This window comes from Colobus angolensis, unplaced genomic scaffold (genome assembly GCF_000951035.1).
Source record: "Colobus angolensis palliatus isolate OR3802 unplaced genomic scaffold, Cang.pa_1.0 Scaffold50, whole genome shotgun sequence".
NCBI classification, from domain to species: Eukaryota; Metazoa; Chordata; class Mammalia; order Primates; family Cercopithecidae; genus Colobus; species Colobus angolensis.
This window is the reverse complement of record NW_012118488.1, coordinates 5,079,538-5,102,202: the sequence shown is the minus strand read 5'-3', so window position 1 is coordinate 5,102,202 and position 22,665 is coordinate 5,079,538. Positions and strand designations below refer to the sequence as shown.

At 39.5% G+C, this 22,665-nt stretch overlaps 1 protein-coding gene across 7 annotated transcripts in view; it reads left to right on the top strand.

Annotated features, from left to right (window-relative positions):
• The window catches only part of SPAG9 (sperm associated antigen 9), a 185,382-nt gene that overhangs the window by 140,807 nt on the left and 21,910 nt on the right, over window positions 1-22,665 (top strand). For 6 of the 7 annotated variants that reach the window (XM_011959983.1, XM_011959982.1, XM_011959980.1 and 3 more), the window contains 13 exons: window positions 407-458; window positions 4,105-4,235; window positions 6,145-6,201; window positions 7,253-7,426; window positions 9,488-9,617; window positions 10,629-10,718; window positions 10,942-11,109; window positions 12,224-12,395; window positions 15,475-15,693; window positions 16,267-16,462; window positions 18,921-19,046; window positions 20,398-20,478; window positions 21,187-21,254. In XM_011959983.1, the coding sequence (XP_011815373.1) occupies window positions 407-458; window positions 4,105-4,235; window positions 6,145-6,201; window positions 7,253-7,426; window positions 9,488-9,617; window positions 10,629-10,718; window positions 10,942-11,109; window positions 12,224-12,395; window positions 15,475-15,693; window positions 16,267-16,462; window positions 18,921-19,046; window positions 20,398-20,478; window positions 21,187-21,254 (1,664 nt within the window). Of the gene's footprint in view, window positions 1-406; window positions 459-4,104; window positions 4,236-6,144; window positions 6,202-6,379; window positions 6,392-7,252; window positions 7,427-9,487; window positions 9,618-10,628; window positions 10,719-10,941; window positions 11,110-12,223; window positions 12,396-15,474; window positions 15,694-16,266; window positions 16,463-18,920; window positions 19,047-20,397; window positions 20,479-21,186; window positions 21,255-22,665 lie in introns of all 7 variants that reach the window. The other variant, XM_011959981.1, reaches the window with a different exon arrangement.

Genomic DNA, 22,665 nt, shown 5'->3' with positions numbered 1-22,665 from the left:
GTTGGCCAGGCTGGTCTTGAACTCCTGACCTCAGGTGATCCACCTGCCTTGGCCTCCCAAAGTGCTGGGATTACAGGCATGGGCCACTGCGCCCGGCCTAAATACTGTCATTTTTTATGTCTATAATGATGCAAAAAAAGTTGAAGACTGTTCAAACATCTTTGTTTTGATAATAAGGAAATTTAAAACATTATTTTTTTTAATCCCACTTTCTTTAATACCTGTTTGTTTCTGAAAACTGCTATGATATGATGACACTCCACCAAATGAAGGTGGCTAAATACCCTGTTTGGGAAAAGAAAAATAATCCTTTAGTGATAGTTAAAATTATTGACCTACTCTCTTTTTTTTTGAAAAGATGAACTCAATTCAAATAACATGTTTTGTTTTGTTTTTTCCCCGCTAGAGCTCGGGCAGAAGCTGAAGATGCAAGGCAAAAAGCAAAAGATGATGATGATGTAGGTTTATAATTCTGGACTTTTTTCTTACCTTACCATGTTTTGGTATTTTGGGAAGATCTTTCTAAGTAAGCTTTTGGATATAATACTATAAAGATTTTTAAAAGTCAGGAAGCATGTTAATGGTCATGAATAGGATAGCTCATGCTTCTACATGGTATCCAGATGCTGAGCTTTCTGGCTCCTTGCAGTGTGTTCATTTTCCCTCTGTGCCTCTGTGCACCTGTATTTGCATGTTCAAGTTCGAGGACCAACTGGGACATTTTGGGGTTTTTGGTTGTTGTTATTGTTGTTTGGTTTCAAATTTTGATTTAGAAATATGAAAGCTTAACAATAATAATTATTTAATAGTATTAAACAAAAGATGAAGTCTAGAACTTTAGTACTAGCCAATTAATTCATATTGTTGTGAACATAAGTACAAAAGAATAAACATGAGCTTCTTGCTAATATGCTTAGCATACTTCTAGTCTTTTTTTTTTTTGAGGCAGAGTCTCAGTCTGTCACTAAGGCAGGAGTGCAGTGGCGCAATCTCAGCTCACTACAACTTCCACCTTCCAGGTTCAAGCCATTCTTGTGTCTCAGTCTCCCGAGGAGCTGGGGGACTACAGGTCTAATTTGGCTAATTTTTTGTATTTTTGGTAGAGGTGGGATTTTGCCATGTTGGCCAGGCTGGTCTCTTAACTCCTGGCTTTAGGTAGTCCACCCCAGTCAGCCTCCCACAGTGCTGGGATTACAGGTGTGAGCCACCCAGCCCAGCCTCATAATCATTCTTATAACAGATGTTTGCAGGTCAAAGGTCAGACCAAAGATTATATGATTGTTTTGGACAGAATGATCACTTGGTGCCCTTTCAGTCTCTGTTTTTTAATATCTTATTTAATGATACACACAAAAACATGTAAGGCCTGCAGGTTATGAATCATAACAAATTAACATTTTGAACCTACCACCCAATCTGATCATTAGAGCATTGCTAGACATTGAACTATTCTACTTTCCTCCCCTGCAGAGAAAGCTGCTATCCTGTATTTATCATTTGCTTAACTTTAAAAAAAATTTTTATCATATCACATATATATATATGGTTTAATTTTTACTTTTTTGTGTTTCACACTATATTTAGTCTTGGGGACCAGCTTCTTTTCCTCAGTGGCATGTTTTTGAGATTCATCCTTGTTTTAATATAGTGCTGTAGTTATCATTCATGTTTACTACTTTATGATACCCCATTGAATGAATAGTCTACAATTTATGTTCTTATTTTCCTGTTAAGGAATATTTAGTTTGTCTCAGCTTTTTACAATGCTGTTGTTACAAACATTACAGTACAAGTCTCCAGCTGGGCAGGAGCAGTAGCCTTTCCAGAGTACATACCTACTAGTGGGCTTGCTGTGTTATAAACTTAAGATCTTTATCACTTGTTGTTTAACTTTTTTGAAAGGAGAGGCCCAGGTTCTATAACAGAACAACAAAGGAGGAGGACTGCTAAGGGCTAAGCTTAGCGTCTTTCTTACTGTCCCAAACCTTTCAGCTTTGATCCAAAATGTGGATAATGAAAGCCTCTAGAACATTGACTTGAGCTGTGCTCCTTGGAGGTCTTACCCGTATGCTTACTCTATATTCACATATTCTCTCTAAGAGTAATTCTGACTAATACAATTGTCTCCATCTGTTTGCATTTATGTTGGTATTTTAGCGACTCTTATAGTTTAATACCTTGGAAACTAGGCAGTAAGTTTACCCTTAATGCTGGTCTCGGATGAGTATGTGGTTTGGTAATTTGAGATAAATGGAACTAACTTATAACTATTTTCTGAGTGACAATTGTTATAGAGCATGAATTAAAATAATGTTAGAGCAACATTTTTAGGTGAAACTTACAATAGCATATTAAATCTATGTAGATAACAATTTTGGTTTTAGTTTACAATCTGCACTATTCTTTATTTTTATTTTAGTATTATTACTATTTTTTTAAAGGCAGAGTCTCGCTCTGTCACCCAGGCTGGAGGAGTACAGTGACAATCATAGCTCACTACAGCCTTGAGCTCCTGGGCTCAAGTAACCCTCCTACCTCAGCCTCCTAAGTAGCTGGGACTACAGGTGCATGCCACCCCACCTGGCTATTAATTTAATTTAATTTTTTGTAGAGCCAGAGTCTCACTATGTTGCCTAGGCTGGTCTTGAACTCTTGGCCTCAGGCAATTCTATGCAATTTTTATTTTTTTAACCTCAGCCTCCTGAGTAGCTGCGACCAAAGTTGTGTGCCACCCCATACCTGGCTAATTTTTTATTTTCTGTAGAGATGGGATCTCACACCACATTGCCAAGGCTGGTCTCAAATTCCTGGGCTCAGGTGATACTCCCAAAGTGCTAGGATTATAGGCATGGACCATCGTACCTGGCCCTACTGTTTTTTTTGTTGTAGTTTTTTTTTTTTTTTTTTTTGAGACGGAGTCGCGCTCTGTCGCCCGGGCTGGAGTGCAGTGGCTGGATCTCAGCTCACTGCAAGCTCCGCCTCCCGGGTTTACGCCATTCTCCTGCCTCAGCCTCCGGAGTAGCTGGGACTACAGGCGCCTGCCACCGCGCCCGGCTAGATTTTTGTATTTTTAGTAGAGACGGGGTTTCACTGTGTTAGCCAGGATGGTCTCGATCTCCTGACCTCGTGATCCACCCGTCTCGGCCTCCCAAAGTGCTGGGATTACAGGCTTGAGTAGTTTTGTTTTTTAAAGACAGGATTGCACTCTCTTGCCCAAGTTGAACTGCAGTGGTATGATCATGACTCACTGCAGCCTTGACCTCCCAGCTCAAGCCATCCTCCTACCTCAGCTTCCCAAGTAGCTGGAAGTACAGGTATGTGCCACCACTCCTGGCTACAGGGTTTTACTGTGTTGCCTAGGCTGGTCTCAAACTAAGCTTGAGCAATCTACCTGCCTCAGACTCCCAAAGTGCCGCTACTACAGGCGTGAGCCAATGTGTCCAACCCCCAACTATTCTATTTTTTAGCCTTGTTTTTTATGTATTTTTAAGAACTACGAGAATAGACCCCCATTACTCTTTATGATTTATTTGTAATATGTTCAAATATGTGTGTATATATTCAGAAATTAAATTGCCACCTTTTATCTTTGCAGTCATGAGTGATTATTTAAATCTCTTTGTTAGCTGGGCACAGTGGCTTACACCTGTAGTCCCAACACTTTGGGAAGCTGAGGCAGGAGGACCACTAGAGTCCAGTATTTCAAGACCAGCCTGGGCAACATAACGAGACCTTGTCTCTACAAAAAAATTTAACAATTAGTCGGGCATATTAGCATGTACCTGTAGTCCAAGCTACTCAGGAGGCCGAGGTGGGCAGATTGCTTTAACACAGAAGTTCGAGGCTGCAGTGAGCTATGATTTCACTACTGTGCTTCAGGGTGGGCAACAAATCCAGACCCTGTCTCAAAAAATATTTTTTAAAAAATAATTTTAAAAAATCTCTTTGTTGATTTTGTTTTTATAAGGCCATTTTTCTTTCAATGATCTACTAGATTAGAAATTAAGGAATGCTTAAAAACTGGAAGATTTTGCATAACTCTGAGATGAACACCAAGACATATATAAGCTTCCAGAATGAGCTGTCATTTTCTTGTCATTATAGAGTGATATTCCCACAGCCCAGAGGAAACGGTTTACTAGAGTAGAAATGGCCCGTGTTCTCATGGAGAGAAACCAGTATAAAGAGAGATTGATGGAGCTTCAAGAAGCTGTTCGATGGACAGAGATGATTCGGTATGTATAACAAGCACTCCATTATTTTCCTACTATTATTTTGTAGTTTTGAATATTCCTTCATTTGGAACTAAAGTCCTGCCCTGTGAGATCCAAGTCCCTTTCTCTGTTTACTAGGAGAGACTTTCTAAAGTAACACTCAGAATTAGCAACAGAATGTGATCAAAGGTGGTGCTTTTTGGGCCAGTAAGGGATCTTGGAGGATGTTACGATGACCTCTAAAAGGCAATTATTACTTAGGAATCATGGTCATTTTTCATGTATAGAAATCAATACTACTTTCCTGGTAATGTCAGGAAAAGATCACAATTTCATATGCAACACAGGAAAATCAATTAGTTTGACTCAGTGTCTTTCTGTAAAATACTCTTGCTTGATTTCTTTCCCTCTTTTCTAACTGTTTGTGCCAAGTACACCCTTCCATTGGTATCTTTCAGTCAGGTGGCTCTTAAATCTCACCCGATGCTGCCATCTAATGGTCACAGTCTCAGTAATAGTGTTTCTTTAATTTAGAAAGAGCTCCTGAAAAGTTTGTAAATGAGCTGCCCCCATCAGATTTACCAATAATAGTATACATTCACATGTTGTTTTTAAGTTTATGAGCACATTCCTTAATTGCCAACTTTTACTTCCTTAGGATTACATCATTTATTTCAGTTTATGTACCCTTTACCAATGTTATACTAGAATCAAGTGTTTTAACACATCATTTTACAATTTGCTGTAATTGTAATTGCTTATAACTGCCCATAAGGAAGATCAGTATTCTAATCTATATTTATTAGACAAGGAAACTAACCTACTAAGAAATGTGTTCTTAACTGCAGTATTTAGTGGATATCGAATAAATAACAAGTAAATATTCAAAAAACTGAAAGTGGACTTTATTTATTTATTGAGATGGAGTCTTCCTCTGTTGCCCACACTGGAGTGCAGAGGTGCAATCTCAGCTCACTGCAACCTCCACCCCCTGGGTTCAAGCAATTCTCCTCCCTTGGCCTCCCTGGTAGCTGGGTTTCCAGGTGTGCACTACCATGCCCGGCTAATTTTTGTATTTTTTTAGTAGAGACAGGGTTTCGTCATGTTGGTCAGGCTGGTCTCGAACTTTTGACCTCAAATGATCCACCCGCCTCGGCTTCCCAAAGTGCTGGGATTACAGGCATGAGCCACTGTGCCCAGCCGGACTTCACTTTCCATTGCTATTTTTAACTCTAGCAGCCAAGTGGTAGTCAACAAAGGAAATGGTAGCTTACTTTTAACTTATTCACTGAATTAAAGAATGCTTTTAATTTAGTTCATAACAAAAAAGTAGTGAAAAGGGAGCTCTGATTATGATGGCAGAATCCCTACCACTTTATAAATCAATTTGGAATATCCTATTTTATGAAATTTTGTTGAATTACCTGTCAATCCAGTTTATCCTCTTCCGTACTGTGGTCATCTTTCCAGTGACGGAGAAGTTTTAGTCTTGTGAAAAATGACCCCTCAGAACGCCAAAGTTTCAAGCTATTTTGTGAGAGCTGCGAATACAGGTGATAGAGACTTTTATGTAAAGATGGGAATTTACAAGGCAATATTTTAATAAAAGGGAAAGTTAGAGGGTATCTTTTCAATAAAAAATGTTAAATACCATTCGGGCATGTTGGCTCTCTGTCTAGCACATATTACAATCCTCTGTCAGTAGACTAAGCTCTTTGAGGGAGGGATGATAATTTTATTTTTCTTGGTAGAATTAGCTTTAGCAGATTGGTTGACACATGGTAGGTCAAAGTAACTACTGTATTTATTGAATTTAATTGTTGACTCTCCTCTGTGTATACCGTGAACTTCTTGGGTCTCTTGTTCTTCAGAAAGAAAGGTAGAATACCTCACTGATAACATATTTCTTTTCTTTTCTTTTTGAATGTAGGGCATCACGAGAAAATCCAGCCATGCAGGAGAAAAAAAGGTCAAGCATCTGGCAGTTGTAAGTATTGAAAAACAAATAAATATGTTAGATAGCACATGAGACAAGAAAATTACAGTCAAAATTTATTTCCAAGAATGATTTTATGTCCATTTTCTTTCCTTCATTTCTTTTTTTAAACTAGGGTAATGAGTAAGTAGCTAAACTGAACATTTTTTTTTTTTTTTTAAATATATAGTGTGCCAACTCGGTAAGGCTGTTCTCAAGGACAAAAAATATGATATTGTAAGCTGCATCATGTTGATTGTGCATTTGTTGCAATCCTCTGCCAAATTTAAATAATGGGAATTATTTATAGACTTGAAAGTGACCTGGATCCCCATTAAATAAGTTTCTGATTGGCTGGTTTTGTAATTGTAAGAAACCTTACAAAGTGAAGATGAGAAATTTAGTGCTTGTAGGGTTTGAGTAGTATTGTGTATGTATTGGGCTTGGGTTATGTTTGTGCTAGAAGTACTATGTGTTTACTGTGATTAAAACTTACCCATTTTTGGTGAATCTGCTATTTAATGGAAGTGTCAGTTTAAAAAAAAATAGACCTGAAAATAGTTATTTAAATTGAGCTTAATCAGAAAATGTATAAGATGTGTGTTAACATGGTAATATGTGGGCTAGTACTTGATTATAATAAGCTCTTTTTAGAACTGGCATACTAAGCTTCTATTCACATCACCCAGCCATAACCTTGCTGTTTAACAATCGCTCTTACCTTGCACCAAGTAGGAGCTAGCAAAAAAAAACAAAAAAGTATATATTTATTCAGTAGGAGAAGTTTCCTCTACTTAAAAGCTTCTTGCTTTCATTATGGAAATTGCTGGTTAAAGAACAGGCACCCGCCAATCTAAGCAACAGTTTCTCTTCGCTGAATGTCTGAGTTTGGCTATGAGTTACTGCTAAGGCTGCAGCATGTGACTACCAAAACTGTTTTTGCCAATTTCTAATTCATTGCCTTGTAAAAGTGCTCTGAAATTTTCTTCAGCATAAAAGTTTGTGGAAAATCAAGGATTGTTTCTCACAGTACATGTGACATGCAGACACTTTCTTCTTTTAGTTTCAGCCGACTTTTCAGCTCCTCAAGTAACACGACTAAGAAGCCTGAACCACCTGTTAATCTGAAGTACAATGCACCCACATCTCATGTTACTCCCTCCGTCAAGAAAAGAAGCAGCACCTTATCTCAGCTCCCTGGGGATAAGTCCAAAGCCTTTGATTTCCTTAGTGAAGAGTAAGTCTCTTCAAATTAATCATTATACTCTAAATTAAGTTAATGGTTCAGAATATTCTTGGCCTTTTATCAGCTATAAGGATTCAGGTAAATCTATAAAAAATAATTTCTGGGCTGGGCGCAGTAGCTCACGCCTGTAATCGCACTTTGGGAGGCCAGGGTGGGCGGATCATGAGGTCAGGAGTTGGAGACCAGCTTGGCCAATATGGTGAAACCCTGTGTCTACTAAAAATACAAAAATTAGCTGGGCATGGTGGCATGTGGCTGTAATCCCAGCTACTTGGGAGGCTGAGGCAGAAGAATCGCTTGAACCCAGGAGGTGGGGTTGCAGCGAGCTGAGATCATGCCACTGCTCTAGTCTGGTCAACAGAGTGAGACTCCGTCTCAAAAAAATAAAAAATAAATAAATAAAATCATTTCTGTAACTTGGCTATCTTCAAGTAAATTACTTATAGTCAACAGTTTTTCTGAAAATTGCATTTCAGTTTTTATAAAAGAGAAGGATTTTTTAAAAATGCCTCATTTTTGCTGGTATGATAACGTTGATAAATACCTATTAATAGAAATGTTAATGGTTTTCAGAGATAAATGAGCCTTTATCCTAAATGTTTGAACATTTCTGTTGGTGTCTAAGGACCTGGTTTTCCATCCTGACTTGACTACCCATTAGGTACAGACGCTTGGGCAAATGAACCTTTCAGAGCCCCCAGTTTCTCTGTCTGTAAAATTAATCTGATAACCTATCTCAAAGATGATTGGATCCAATTATACAGTTATCTGTAAACTATCTGACATATAGGTAGATAAGTTATGTTAACTGTGGTATATATACATAGCAACTCATCTTACGAAAATTTAAATGGCCAGAAGAATGGCAAATTATTTTCAAAATCATTTTAATAATATTTTACCTTATAACTCCAAAGTTTACCAAATCAGTTTGCATTTTTATCTTCTGAAACAAGTTAATGGGATCTAAAATCTAGCCTGTATCAATCTTCCTAAGCAGATATTGATTTATTCAATTTTTAAATCACTTCCAGCATGTTTTCTGGCATTAGGATATTCTCAGTAAATATTTGTTGCATGAACAACAACAACAAAAAAGCCAAAAATACTTCAGAATTTTCCCCTTTCATATGATCAGCATCTGAAACCTGATAGAAATTTTGGTGGCTGGGGCCGAACGCAGTGGCTCACGCCTGTAATCCCAGCACTCTGGGAGGCCGAGGCGGGCAGATCACGAGGTCAGGAGATTGAGACCATCCTAGCTAACATAGTGAAACCCCGTCTCTACTAAAAATACAAAAAAATTAGCCGGGCGTGGTGGTGGGCGCCTGTAGTCCCAGCTACTCGGGAGGCTGAGGCAGGAGAATGGTGTGAACCTGGGAGGTGGAGCTTGCAGTGAGCCGAGATCGCGTCACTGCACTCCAGCCTGGGTGACAGAGGGAGACTCCATCTCAAAAAAATATATAAAATAAATAAATTTGGTGGCTGATGATTCAATTTAATGTAACAAAGCTGCTTGCTAACCTGTTAAAGCTTAGGCACTGAATTCACTACACAAACTTAAAAAGACCAGCTTTAGTATAACACTTTTTTTTCTTTTTTGAGATGGAGTTTTGTTCTTGTCTCCCAGGCTGGAGTGCAGTGGCGCCATCTTGGCTCACTACAACCTCTACCACCCAGGTTCAAATGATTTTCCTGCCTCAGCCTCCCGAGTAGCTGGAATTATAGGTCCGTAGCACCATGCCTGGCTAATTTTTGTGTTTTGAGCAGAGACAGGGTTTTACCATGTTGGCCAGGCTGCTCTTGAATTCCTGACGTCAGGCTATCTGCCCTCCTTGGCCTCCCAAAGTGCTGGGATTACAGGCGTGAGCCACCGCGCCCAGCCTATTACAACACTTTTTAAGGAGCTGTTACAGTTGGAATAAACTAATTTGAAATCATGTAAATTTTTGTTGTTTTTGCTGTTTTAGTGACAGAGGAGAGATAAAACTGGGGATAAACCTAATTAAATGTATTCACATAATTAAAAAGGAAAATCTTTTTTCCTTTTAGAACCGAAGCTAGTTTAGCCTCACGCAGAGAACAAAAGAGAGAGCAGTATCGTCAGGTAAAAGCACATGTTCAGAAGGAAGATGGTAGAGTGCAGGCTTTTGGCTGGAGTCTGCCTCAGAAGTACAAACAGGTAATATGCACATGTGGTAAGAGCATCCAGCAGGAAAGAAGAGGGCGAGTTGAGTGTGCCTGGGCATGAAGGATTCACCATCCACATCCCAGCCCTGCTCATCTCAGCCATATGGACTGGGCACACATTTAAGCATGGAGGGTGGTGGTTTTCAGGCTGTTTTCAGGAGCTGTAGAACTCATATGAAATGCTCTGAGTGTGTGAGGAGGGGAGGAGTCAGTAAAGGGTGGCTAAGTGCACGGAGTTTGAGGTACCCGCTCTGCTGTCGCCAGAGCAATTCTGGTTTAATATTTGAAGATTTCATTTTTTGAAAAGCCAGTATCATTATTGAAAAAAATCATTGGCATGGAACTTTTCAAACTGTTCATTTAAAATTAAGTTCAGGTCTTCAGGAACTTTATCTGTCTACTCTATAATTCCTACCCCAAAAGAATCACATGTTCATGTACAAACACATATGCATGTGCATGTGTGTGCATATGTGTGAATTAGAGCCTCTTTTTGAGCTCCCATTGTATCGTGTTTATTGAATTGCTCAAATAAGAATGGCAAAATTGGCTGATGCCTGTCATTGGCTCATGGTGCCTGTTATTGGCTTGTGCCTATAATCCTAACACTTTGGAAGGCCAAGGTGGAGAATGGCTTGAGCTCTGGGAGTTTGAGACCAGCCTAGGCAACACAGCATGACCTCATCTCTACAAAAAATTTAAAAAATTAGCTGGGTGTGGTAGCCTGTGCCTGTAGTCCCAGCTACCTGGGAGACTGAGCTGGGAGGGGACTGCATAAACCCAGCAGATTGAGGCTGCAGTGAGCCGTGATCGAGCCACTGTACTCTAGCCTGGGCAGTAGAGCAACCCTGTCTCAAAAAAAAAAAAAAAAAAAAAACCTGAACTTGATTTCAAGGAGTAAATAACAGCAGTGCTTGCTCATATCTCAGTGGATCTGTAAGAATTTCACTTTTGATGAGGCTTACTAATGTGCCTTTTTCGATCCTCCTTCCACCATTATTAGGTAACCAATGGTCAGGGTGAAAATAAGATGAAAAATTTACCTGTGCCTGTCTATCTCAGACCTCTAGATGAAAAAGATACATCAATGAAGGTAAGTTCATTGTGAATTTAAAGGAGATATTTTCTAAACTCTGGGTAGTTTTTTTTCTAAAACCAAAAAAGCATAAGTATTACTTCTATGGTGAGGTTATTGTTCATTTTATAATTTTAGATTATATTAAAGACCTGTATTTACAACCATTAGTTATTTTAAGAAAAAAGGAAAATTCTAAACATTTCTAGACTTAATATTGTTTTCTTTTTCACCTGAGAAGCTGTGGTGTGCTGTTGGAGTCAATTTATCTGGTGGGAAGACCAGAGATGGTGGTTCTGTTGTTGGAGCAAGTGTATTTTACAAGGATGTTGCTGGTTTGGATACAGAAGGCAGTAAACAGCGAAGTGCCTCTCAGAGTAGTTTAGATAAGTTAGATCAGGAACTTAAGGTAAGTGTGTAACATTTGACCTGGTTTATGAGACTATGAGTTTAACTCCTTCATCCAAAATTCACCTCTGGGTCCAGCTTCTAACTGGGATTACTATGCCCTGACTTACTGTCCCTCAGCACCCTTTTAAAATAAATTTTATCGAGGTATAATTTACATGCAATAAAGTGTGCACTTGAAATGGGTATAGGGCAGAGTTTTGACATGTGTACACCTATGTAATCACTACAGTGATCAAGATAATAGAACATTTTATCATTGTTCTGCTTTACCTATTAGTTTTGTTGTTGCTGTTTATAGACAGAGTCTCGCTCTTATCACATAAGCTGGAGTGCAGTGGCATGATCATGGCTCACTGCAGTGTTAACCTCCTGGACTCAAGTGATCCGTCCACCTCAGTCACCCGAGTAACTGGGACTGCACACCCACACCACCACACCTGGCTAATTCTTTTATTTTTTTTGTAGAGACGAGGGTTTCACTGTGTTGACCAGGCTAGTCTCAAACTCCTGGTCTCAAGCAATCCTCCCACCTCAGCCTCCCAAAGTGCTGGGATTACAGACGTGAGCCACTGTGCCAGCCTAACTGCTAGTTTTTCATCTACTAATTAATATTGATAGGTGGTTGTATTCGTCTGTATTCACACTGCTGATAAACACATATCCGAGACTGGGAAGGAAAAAGAGGTTTAATTGGGATTACATAGGTTACCTCTGGGGAGGCCTCAGAATCATGGCAGGAGATGAAAGGCACTTCTTACATGGCAGCAGCAAGAGAAAATGAGGAAGAAGCAAAAGTGAAAACCCCTAATAAACCCATCAGATCTCGTGAGACTTATTCACTATCACGAAAATAGCACAGGAAAGACTGGCTCCGTGATTCAGTTACCTCCCGCTGGGTCCCTCTCACAACACGTGGGAATTCGGGGAGATACGATTCAAGTTGAGATTTGGGTAGGGACGCAGCCAGACCACATCAGTGGTTGTATTTTTATCCTTGCAAATAATCTGGAAATAAATTTGAAATAGTATTGCCTTTTACTGTAACAGCACCACCTTATGAATATTTGCACATACTTATTGTTTGAAACATTTTTCGTCCTTTGTCTATACAGGAACAGCAGAAGGAGTTAAAAAATCAAGAAGAATTATCCAGTCTAGTCTGGATCTGTACCAGCACTCATTCGGCTACAAAAGTTCTTATTATTGATGCTGTTCAACCTGGCAACATCCTAGACAGTTTCACTGTTTGCAACTCTCATGTTCTGTGCATTGCAAGTGTGCCAGGTAAGAGTGAGTCATGCGTTTCTCTGCCCTCTCCTCCATCCACACCACGTACCTGCTGGGCATTGATGTGGCAGCTGAAGATGCAGTTCTGTACCTTGCTGTCATGGAGCTTATGTTCTAGTTGGGGAGGATTAAAAAACAAACTGGAAACCATTGAATAAAGAAGATATTTTCAGGTAGTGAAAAATACTGTGAAGAAAATAAAACAACGGGAATATGAGAAGATAACTGGGAGCCAGAGGACTATTTGGATTAATTAATAAGGAAAGGTCTTCTGAAGTTTTGGATTAAACATTATGTGATGTTAAAACATTAGTTTAAAAATTAAAGAGGTGTATGTGATATATCCATATGTTGGAATATTATTCAGTCGTAAAAAGGAATGAAGTTCTTTTCTATATTTTATATTTTATTGTGGAACACTTAATATGAGATACTTTTTTTTTTTTTTTGAGACAGAGTCTTACTCTTACCCAGGCTGGATGGAGTGCAGTGGCACAATCTCGGCTCACTGCAACCTCCACCTCCCGGGTTCAAGTGATTCTCCTGCCTCATCCTCCCGAGTAGCTGGAATTACAGGCGCCAGCCACCACGCCCGGCTAATTTTTTGCATTTTCACTAGAGACAGGGTTTTGCCGTGTTGGTCAGGCTAGTCTTTTTATTTTATTTTAATTTTTTTTTGAGATGGATTCTCACTCTGTTACCCATGCTGGAGTGCAGTGGCACCATCTCAGCTCACTTCAGCCTCTACCTCCTGGGTTCAAGCAGTTCTTCTGCCTTAGCCTCCCAAGTAGCTGGGACTACAGGCACGAGCCACTACACCCAACTAATTTTTGTATTTTTGGTAGAGACAGGGTGTCACCATATTGGCCAGGCTGGTCTCGAAGCCCTAGACCTCGTGATCCACCCGCCTCAGCCTCCCAAAGTGCTGAGATTACAGGTGTGACCCACCACTCCTGGCAGTCAGGTTAGTCTTGAACTTCTGACCTCAAGTGATCCACCCACTTCGGCCTCCCAAAGTGCTAGGATTACAGGCATGAGCCACTGAACCCAGCCTGAGATCTACCCTCTTAACAAATTTTTGTTTTTGTTTTTTGAGACAGGGTCCCACTCTGTTGCCCAGGCCAGATTGCAGTGGTGCATTCACAACTCAATTGCAGCCGTGACTCCCGGGCTCAAGTGATCCTCCCAACTCAGCCTCCTGAGTAGCTGGGACCGCAGGCGCACACCACCACACCTGGCTAAGTTTTTTGTACTTTTTGTAGACAGGGTTTCACCATGTTGCCCAGGCTGGTCTGGAACTCCTGGGCTCAAGTGATCTGCCTGCCTTGGCCTCCCAAAGTACTGGGATGCCCAGCCCTCTTAACAGATGTTTAAGAGTACAATGCATTATCCTCTAGGTAGAAGTTCTGACACATGCTCTAACATAGATGAACCTTGGAAACACAGGAAATAATAAGCCAGACACAAAAGGACAAATACATGATTCCACTTATGTGAGATACCTAGAAGAGGTAAATTCATAAAAACATAGAGTGTCTGCGTGAGGTGATGGAAAAGCTTTAGAAATAGCCCGGGCATGGAGGTTCACCTCATAATCCCAGCACTTTCAGAGGCCAAGGTGGGATGATCACTTGAGCCCAGAAGTTCGAGACCAGTCTGGGCAATATAGTGAGACCTCATTTCCACAAAAAAATCAAAAAATGAGGTGGGAGGATAACTTGAGCCTGGGAGGTCGAGGCTGCAGTGAGCTGAGATTGTACCACTACACTCCCCACTGGGCAACGGGAGTAAGACCCTGTGTTTAAAAAAAAAAAGGCCTGGCATTGTGGCTTATGCCTGTAATCCCAATACTTTGGGAGGCTGAGGTTGGCGGATCACCTGAGGTCAGGAGTTCGAGACCAGCCTGGCCAACATGGTAAAACCCCATCTCTACTAAATATGCAAAAATTAGCCGGGTGCAGTGGCAGGCACCTGTAATCGCAGCTACTTGGGAGGCTGAGGCAGGAGAATCGCTTGATCCTGGGAGGCGGAGGTTGCAGTGAGCCGAGACTGTACCATTGCACACCAGCCTGGGCAACAAGAGCAAAACTCTGTCTCCAAAAAAACATAGTGATGATGGCTACACAGTGTTGTAAATATTAATGCCAATATTGTAAATATTAATGCCACTGAATTATATACTTTTAAATGGTTAAAGTGGCAAATTTTGTTTATATATTTTTTACTGCAATAAAAATTTTTAGTGTGATATAAATAAAACAATTTTCTAAATTAAAAAATGAGATTTATTTTTACATTGTAAATATTTTTTATATTATAAATGCTTAGTTTTTTATGTTTTACTAATATCTAAGTCACCCTATATACTTGGGGTATTTAATTTTTAACAGTAATGGATAGAAGCTTATACCTCAAGTAACAGTAGTAGTAGTCTTGATGATTTAAAAGAAAATTTTTTTTGACTGACCTTGTCAGATATAATAGATTGTTTTTAACCTGTGGCTGCTGAGGAGCTCACTAAGAACAGAAGTTGGCTAGGCATGGTGGCTTGTGCTTGTAATCCCCAGGACTTGGCTGAGGTTGGTGGATCCCTTGAGGCCAAGATTTCAAGACCAGCCTGACCAACATACTGAAACCTTGTCTCTTCCAAAAATACAAAAATTAGCCGGGCGTGGTGGCTTACACGGGTAGTCCCAGCTACTCAGGAGGCTGAGGCAGGAGAATCACTTAAGCCCAGGAGGCGGAGGTTGCAGTGAGCTGAAATCATGCCACTGTACTCCAGCCTGGGCGACAGAGTAAGACTCTGTCTCAAAAAAGAAAAAAGAAAAAGAACAAAAGTTTCTTTTCTGACATTTTTATGTTTATTTGCATTTGTGTTAATAGAAGTATTATCTTAATTTTTTAAAGTTGCCTTCCCATATTGTGAAGATTTGTTAATGTAAATTTAATGTTACCTGTATTCAACTAGCTGTACATCTCATCTGCATACCCTCATTTCAAATCTGTAATTGTTTTAGTGAAAAAAATGTTATTTATAGAAGTTTACTTTGCTGTTACAAGAAGATTTATTTTTCAGGTGCACGAGAAACAGACTACCCTGCAGGAGAAGATCTTTCAGAATCTGGTCAGGTAGACAAAGCATCTTTATGTGGAAGCATGACAAGCAACAGCTCAGCAGAGACAGACAGCCTATTAGGAGGCATCACGGTGGTTGGTTGTTCTGCAGAAGGTGTGACAGGAGCTGCAACTTCACCTAGTACCAATGGTGCTTCTCCAGTGATGGATAAACCACCAGGTATATCCATTCTCTTTACCTGCCATCTGTATAGTCTAAGGCTACCCTCAGATGCCTCATTATGGACTTAATTTAGATCTTAAGTAACAAGGTTGAAAGAACTTGAAAGAAGATGCTGTAGGCCGGGCGCGGTCACTCATGCCTGTAATCCCAGCACTTTGGGAGGCCAAGGCAGGCAGATCACAAGGTCAGGAGATCAAGACCATCCTGGCTAACACAGTGAAACCCCGTCTCACTAAAAATGACAAAAAATTAGCCAGGCATAGTGGCAGGTGCCTGTAGTCCCAGCTACTTGGGAGGCTGAGGAAGGAGAATGGCGTGAACCTGGGAGGTGGAGCTTGCAGTGAGCCGAGATTGCGCCACTGCGCTCCAGCCTGGGCAACAGAGCGAGACTCCGTCTAAAAAAAAAAAAGATACTGTAATGACTGTTAAATGGAATCAAGAATTCTTAATTTAATGATACAGTGTGAAGGAGTGGGTAGATGGAATGGAATTCTATAACAGCGGTTTGTGTGGGGAAATAATTGAAAGAGAAAAGCCCAGACTCGGAATAGTGTTTTATTTACTTTGTAGAAATGGAAGCAGAAAATAGTGAGGTTGATGAAAATGTTCCAACAGCAGAAGAAGCAACTGAAGCTACGGAAGGGAATGCGGGATCAGCTGAAGACACAGTGGACATCTCCCAAACTGGTGTCTACACAGAGCATGTCTTTACAGATCCTTTGGGAGTTCAAATCCCAGAAGACCTCTCCCCAGTGTATCAGTCGAGGTATAATAATGGGTCATCAACTTAGGAGACTGGGTGAAGTGCACAGATAAAAGGAACCAAAATAATCTCAAACAGTCAAAAGATTTCCACTAATTAGTGTCACTGTGGTGGACTAAAAGATACCTATTCTTGTGATATCTTCATGTATTCCCTCTCCATCATTCTCCCTGGATATTCCCCCCCATTTCTTCCATACACCTTCCAACTTAAAAAAAAATCGTATCTATAAAAATATAATCATGCATCACTCAACAATGGGGATATGTTCTGAGAAATGCATCAGGTGATTTCATCATTGTGTGAACATCATAGAGTGCATTTACACAAATCTAGATGGTATGGCCTATCACACACCTAGGCGATATGGTGTAGCCCATTGCTCCTAGGCTAGAAACCTGTGCAGCATGTTACTGTACTGAATACTGTAGATAATTGGAACATAATGATAAGTATTTGTGTATGTAAACATGGACAAGGTACTGTAAAAATATAGTAGTATAATCTTGTGGAACCACCACCATATATGCTGTCCATCTGATTTTCCAAAATGGTTTTACCAGGTGTATGACTATATATTAGTCAAAATCTTCCTGTTCATTTTCTCCTCTGGTCTGTTTTGGTTTTTTTTTTTTCCTTTTTTTTTTTGTGCTTACTGTCTTCCATTCTATTAGTAATTCTTTGTTATTTTAATCCCATCCCTACTCTTAATTTTTACTCCAGTTATCAGCAAAATTGTCCGTTGTTCAAATCTGCCATTGTTCAAGTTTCCCACATGGGTGTGAATGACCTTTTTGAATTTAGTTTTTGTGCAAATATTTTATTAAAAACAATTCAGATGGTTCCAGTGGTTCATGCCTATAATCCCAGCATTTTGGGAGGCCAGCGCAGGAGGATTGCTTGAGTCCAGGAATTCAAGAGCATCCTGAGCAACATAGTGAGACCCTCATCCCTACAAAAAACTTAATGATTAGCTGGGCATGGTAGCGCGCACCTGTGGTCCCAGCTACTCAGGAGCCTGAGGTGGGAGGATTGCTTGAGCCCTGGGAGCTGGGGGCTACAGAGAGCCATGATCTCACCACTGCACTGCCGCCTGGGAAACAGAGCAAGACTGTGTCTCAGAAAACAAACAAACAAAACAATTTGTTTTAGGCTCTTCCTTTAAAGGGTTGGTTAATCTAGGCCCATTTAGTGAATTATTTCCTTTTCTTTCCTGCCTTTTCTAGATCCCCTCTAGATGAGAGTCTCTGTAAACTAGATCCTTTTTAAAGTTTAATATTCTTCCTCTTAGTGTATAAAGTAAGCAAGATTAATTAATAACCCATTTATGCTTAGTGGTCCATTATTGGAATGCTAAGATTGTGGGAGTTATTCATATCCTACTGCTCAAAGTCATCGCTAAGGCCTGATTTTTTACCAAAAAAATTTGCAATCTCCGGCATAAATGGGTTAACATTTAATTCTTTTTTTTTTTTCTTTTTCTTTTTTTTTTGAGATGGCATCTCACCCTGTCACCCAAGCTGGAGTGCAGTGGTGCAATCTTAGCTCACTGCAACCTCCGCCTTCCGGGTTCAAGCAATTCTCCTGCCTCAGCCTCCCAAGCAGCTGAGATTACAGGCATGTGCTGCCACGCCCAGCTAATTTTTGTATTTTTAGTAGAGATGGGGTTTCACCATGTTGGCCAGGCTGGTCTTGAACTCTTGGCCTCAAGAAAAACGCCCACCTTGCCCTCCCACAGTGCCGGGATTACAGGCGTGAACCACCGCACCTGGCCTGAATTATTAATTTAAGAATAAGTCATATTTGAATTTGATAGCCTGGTTATATATTTTATTAAATATGCCCTGACAATTCAAAAGAAAGGTTTTGTGATAGAACATTAAACATATTTCAGTTTATTAATTTATTTTAGGTAACTCTTTATATATCTCCCTCCTTTTTGCATGTGTGTATCCCTCCTGTCTCTCTCACCTGAGAAGAAACTATGACAAAACCCAAAATAAGAGACAGCCATAATAATAGTCTGAATATTAACTGCTATATTTCATTACAATGTCTTATTATCTTATCTGCTCCTTGGGCTTCCTAGTTTGTTAATGTTATTTCTGATACAATTGTTGAAATATGTGATGTAAGCTTTTGACTTTGGCTTCTCTGGAATTCTGGTGGTTTCTTTTTTTTTTTTTTTAAAACTAGAAGTTTCAGCCAGGTGTGATAGTGTATGTGCCTCTAGTCCCTGTTACTCAGGAGGCTGAAGTGGAAAGATCACTTGAGCCTGGGAGGTCAAGGCTGCAGTGAGCCCTGTTTGTGCCAGTGTACTCCAGCCTGGGTGACAGAGTGATACCCTATTTCTAAAAAATAAATAATAAACAAATGAACAAACTGAAATATAGAAGTATTTATCCCTGAAAACTATAGTTAAGTATACTCAGATTTCTTTCCTTTTGCCCTACCTTTCCAGCAATGACTCAGATGCATATAAAGATCAAATATCAGTACTGCCAAATGAACAAGACCTGGTGAGAGAAGAAGCCCAGAAAATGAGTAGTCTTTTACCAACTATGTGGCTTGGAGCTCAGAATGGCTGGTAGGTGCCAACACTTTTAACATTAGAATATGTTTATTGTTTTGCTTTTGAAATTGGAAGATAAGTAAAATATGGTAAGCACAAATATAAAAAGTGTGGATTAATGCAAAGAATTTTATATATATACACAATTTGATGTTATGTTGCAACTACCACATAAACTGGACTTGCACTGGTTCTGAATGGTAAGCCATATGTTTCTTTGTCACAGAATGTTCCCTTTCTATAATATTCTTGGAAGAAGAGGTACGTAAAATTTTAAAATCGAGCTGATACAGAAATAGAAGATCCTGAACAGCACAAAGACAGGGAATATTTAATTTATGTAGGCTAGAATGTGGGCAGGAAAACTGGGATTCAACCAACATTTTGGCTGCAGGAAGGCCCAATCCCAACTTTTAATAAATTTTTCACTAAGATAGGCAAAACAAATCACAATCTGAAAAGTCAGATGATGGTAACTAATATTATATGGTTTGTTCATTTTTCAGTCATGTGGAGAGTTTTACAAAATTGTGCATTTCCAAAGGTTAAGCAGGATTACTGTTGAGCATCTCTAATCCAAAATTTGAAACTTTTTGACCACTGATAGGATGCTGGCAGGTAGTGCTCATTGGAGCATTTTGGATTTTTGAATTAGGAATACTCAACTGTTATGTATAATGTAAACATTCTAAAATCTGAAAAAATCAGAAATCCGAACACCTCTGGTCCCAAGCATTTCAAATAAGGGTTACTCAACCTGTAGTACTTCTTTTTCATGTGAGTCCAATACTATAAAGTGAGCAGTTGCCAAACTTAGCATAACTGTCTTCCAGTAGAGCATTATGGGCACTGAAATTTGATTTTCATATAAATCTCCCCTGTCACAAAATACCCCTGATTTCACACACACACACACCTTTAAAAATATAAAAACTATTCTTAACTTGCAGGCTGGATTAAAACAGGTGGCAGACTGGATCTGGCCTGTAGGCAATAGTTTGCCACTCCCTATGTGGGCCACTCTGTCATCCAAAAGTTGTAGGTCAGTGTAGTAGAGAGGTAAGGTAATTCAAAAAAAAGAATTTTGCCCAAGGACTAACTAAGTGTGTGAAACTGACTGTGCATTGCACTAGTTGCTGCTTTTCAGTCTTCATGTGTTTCTCTTTGCTCAGCAGCCTGTTTCTCTACCTTGGGCCTACCCTCACTCTCATTTTTCTTTTCTGACCATTGCACAAAAGCAGCAGCACCTTTTCCTAAAATTTATGTTACTCTTCTTTCCTTCTGAATGAACTTCACAATCATTATTAGATATATGCAATGTCTTGATGTTCTCTATGCCTTACCAGTGTTGACTTTGTTCTTGCAGTTTGTATGTCCATTCATCTGTAGCCCAGTGGAGGAAATGTCTCCATTCCATTAAACTTAAAGACTCGATTCTCAGTATTGTGTAAGTTTTATTTTGGAAATTCTTCTTGTTAAAACTATGCATTTTGGTATAAACTAGATTTTAAGACTTTGAAAGCTAATACATGTTTCACGACTAAATTAGTATCCAGATTTGTTTGGTTTTTTTCACCCTTTTTATGGAATTAGAGCAGTTAAGTGAGAATGAAACTGTATAATAGAAAACCAAGTAGAAAGGAAAACTTGCTTGATTGAGTCCTCACCATACTGGGAGTTCTTTAGTACTACAGGAGGGAACCAATACCTATTAATTTATGTTTATTTTAGAATATTCTTTATGGCTTGTGAATATGTTGATTGGGGCATTGATTTACTAGTTCTTTTCTATGTGTTCCCTATCAAAAATCAGACAGTTTATCTCTGAGCCCACAGAGCTGACTCTGTTGGTTCCACTCAAGGTGCATGTCTCTGGTCTTTGGAGTTTGTGTTGATTGTCTGTGATGAGAGGAGAAGCTTGGGCCAGAAAGTGAAACAACTGAGATACCACTCATGCTGTTTATTTAGTTCAGCTGACATTTTTCACAGCAGGACATGCACAGTGAAGAAAGCGGTGTGTTCATTGATGTTCTGGTGTCAGCTCCTTAACTCATCACAGATTGGTCCTTTGTGAGGCCCTGAACTACTTCAGTACCATGTGGTCCCTTCTGTGTTCCTGAATGGAGAGTTCTGAACTCCCCTTTCCTGTTTGCAGACACGTGAAGGGAATCGTGTTAGTAGCCCTGGCTGATGGCACCCTTGCAATCTTTCACAGAGGAGTGGGTGAGTGGTGATGTGTATATAACATGGACGCTAATTTGTTGCTTTGCAAAGCATTTTTAAGTAGATTGGCTTATGTTTTAAAGAAATGATAGTCAGTAGGATAAAGAATAAATAACAATATACAACATCAGTAAATATATTAGTGCCTGCATGGAGGTATATATTAACAGATGCCTTAGGGAAAATATGTTTACCACAATGGGCATTTTATGGTACTTTTAAATAATGTGATAGGGAGGCATTTGTTTTTCATTCATATGCTTATGCAATTCAGAGAAACTTGGTGTTATTTTAATATCCTATGTTTTAAAAATAATTTGTGTCCACTTAACATTTGGACTTTGTTTTAAAGAATTTTAATTGGGTAAGGTTTAATCGTTTTCATGTCACCTTATTTATATTTTCCCCCTTTAAAACCATTGTTTCATCTATAGAGGGGTGGTGGTATCAGAAACCCTACCTTGAATGAATTAAGTTGAGGGAATTTAGTATGTGTTCCTCCATAACTCCTTGGTACTTGTGTCAACCAAAAATGACACATCATTTTCTACCCACTTGATTGGTATATCTGGGAAGTATTATGAAACATAGATACCCTGAATTTGGATTTTCCCAAAATCTCCTATCTTTCTGGGCTTGGGGAAATGTGGAGTAGATGACAGGTGCTTTTGTAATTGATTGGTACCTGAAAATTGCTGATTAATGACTCCATATCATCAAAGAGCAAGAGGGCTGCGTTTTACCCTTTTCAACCCTTTGTCTATATTTAATCTTTACATTAAATTATGAAGAAAGTTCCATGGTCATCCTCATTTTATAGATGAGGAAACTGAAACACAGCATCTTGGTCACTTTTTCATGGCCACTCAGCTAATAAGTGGGAAAGCCTAGAAAAAAAGTGAAACAATGAATGTTTTGGTAAATTGAATTCAAAATAATATTGACAGAATAAGACAAGTAAAATACATTAGTAAGTGTCAATGTAAAGTCCTGCATTTGAGTTCAGAAGAGCAAGATGGGGAGACATGTCTAAAGAGTGAGAATTACCTAAAGGTTGACTTTAGGTAATACGAGTTTAATGCCTTTAAGCCTCAAAGAAAAAAAAGTATTCAGGACAAGGCTGGTGATAATCCTGCTCTACTAGGCTAGATAAAGACAGCATATTCAATGGACATCAACAAAACAGAGTTAGGACGAAGGGTCTGTAAAACTGTGGTAGGTACAGAGCACGTGCCAAAGATACTTGGTTTTTTTTTTTTTTTTTTTTTTTTAGACTAAACCTTATCTGCTGGTGGGGGAGGAAGAGGGAGGCTTCTGGACCACAAGGAGCAGGCATAGTTCTTGGGGACAGACCTGCCCACCGAGTCATGGGCTCTGGTTAGACCTGCTTCTTGGGAAGAGGAAAGAAGGT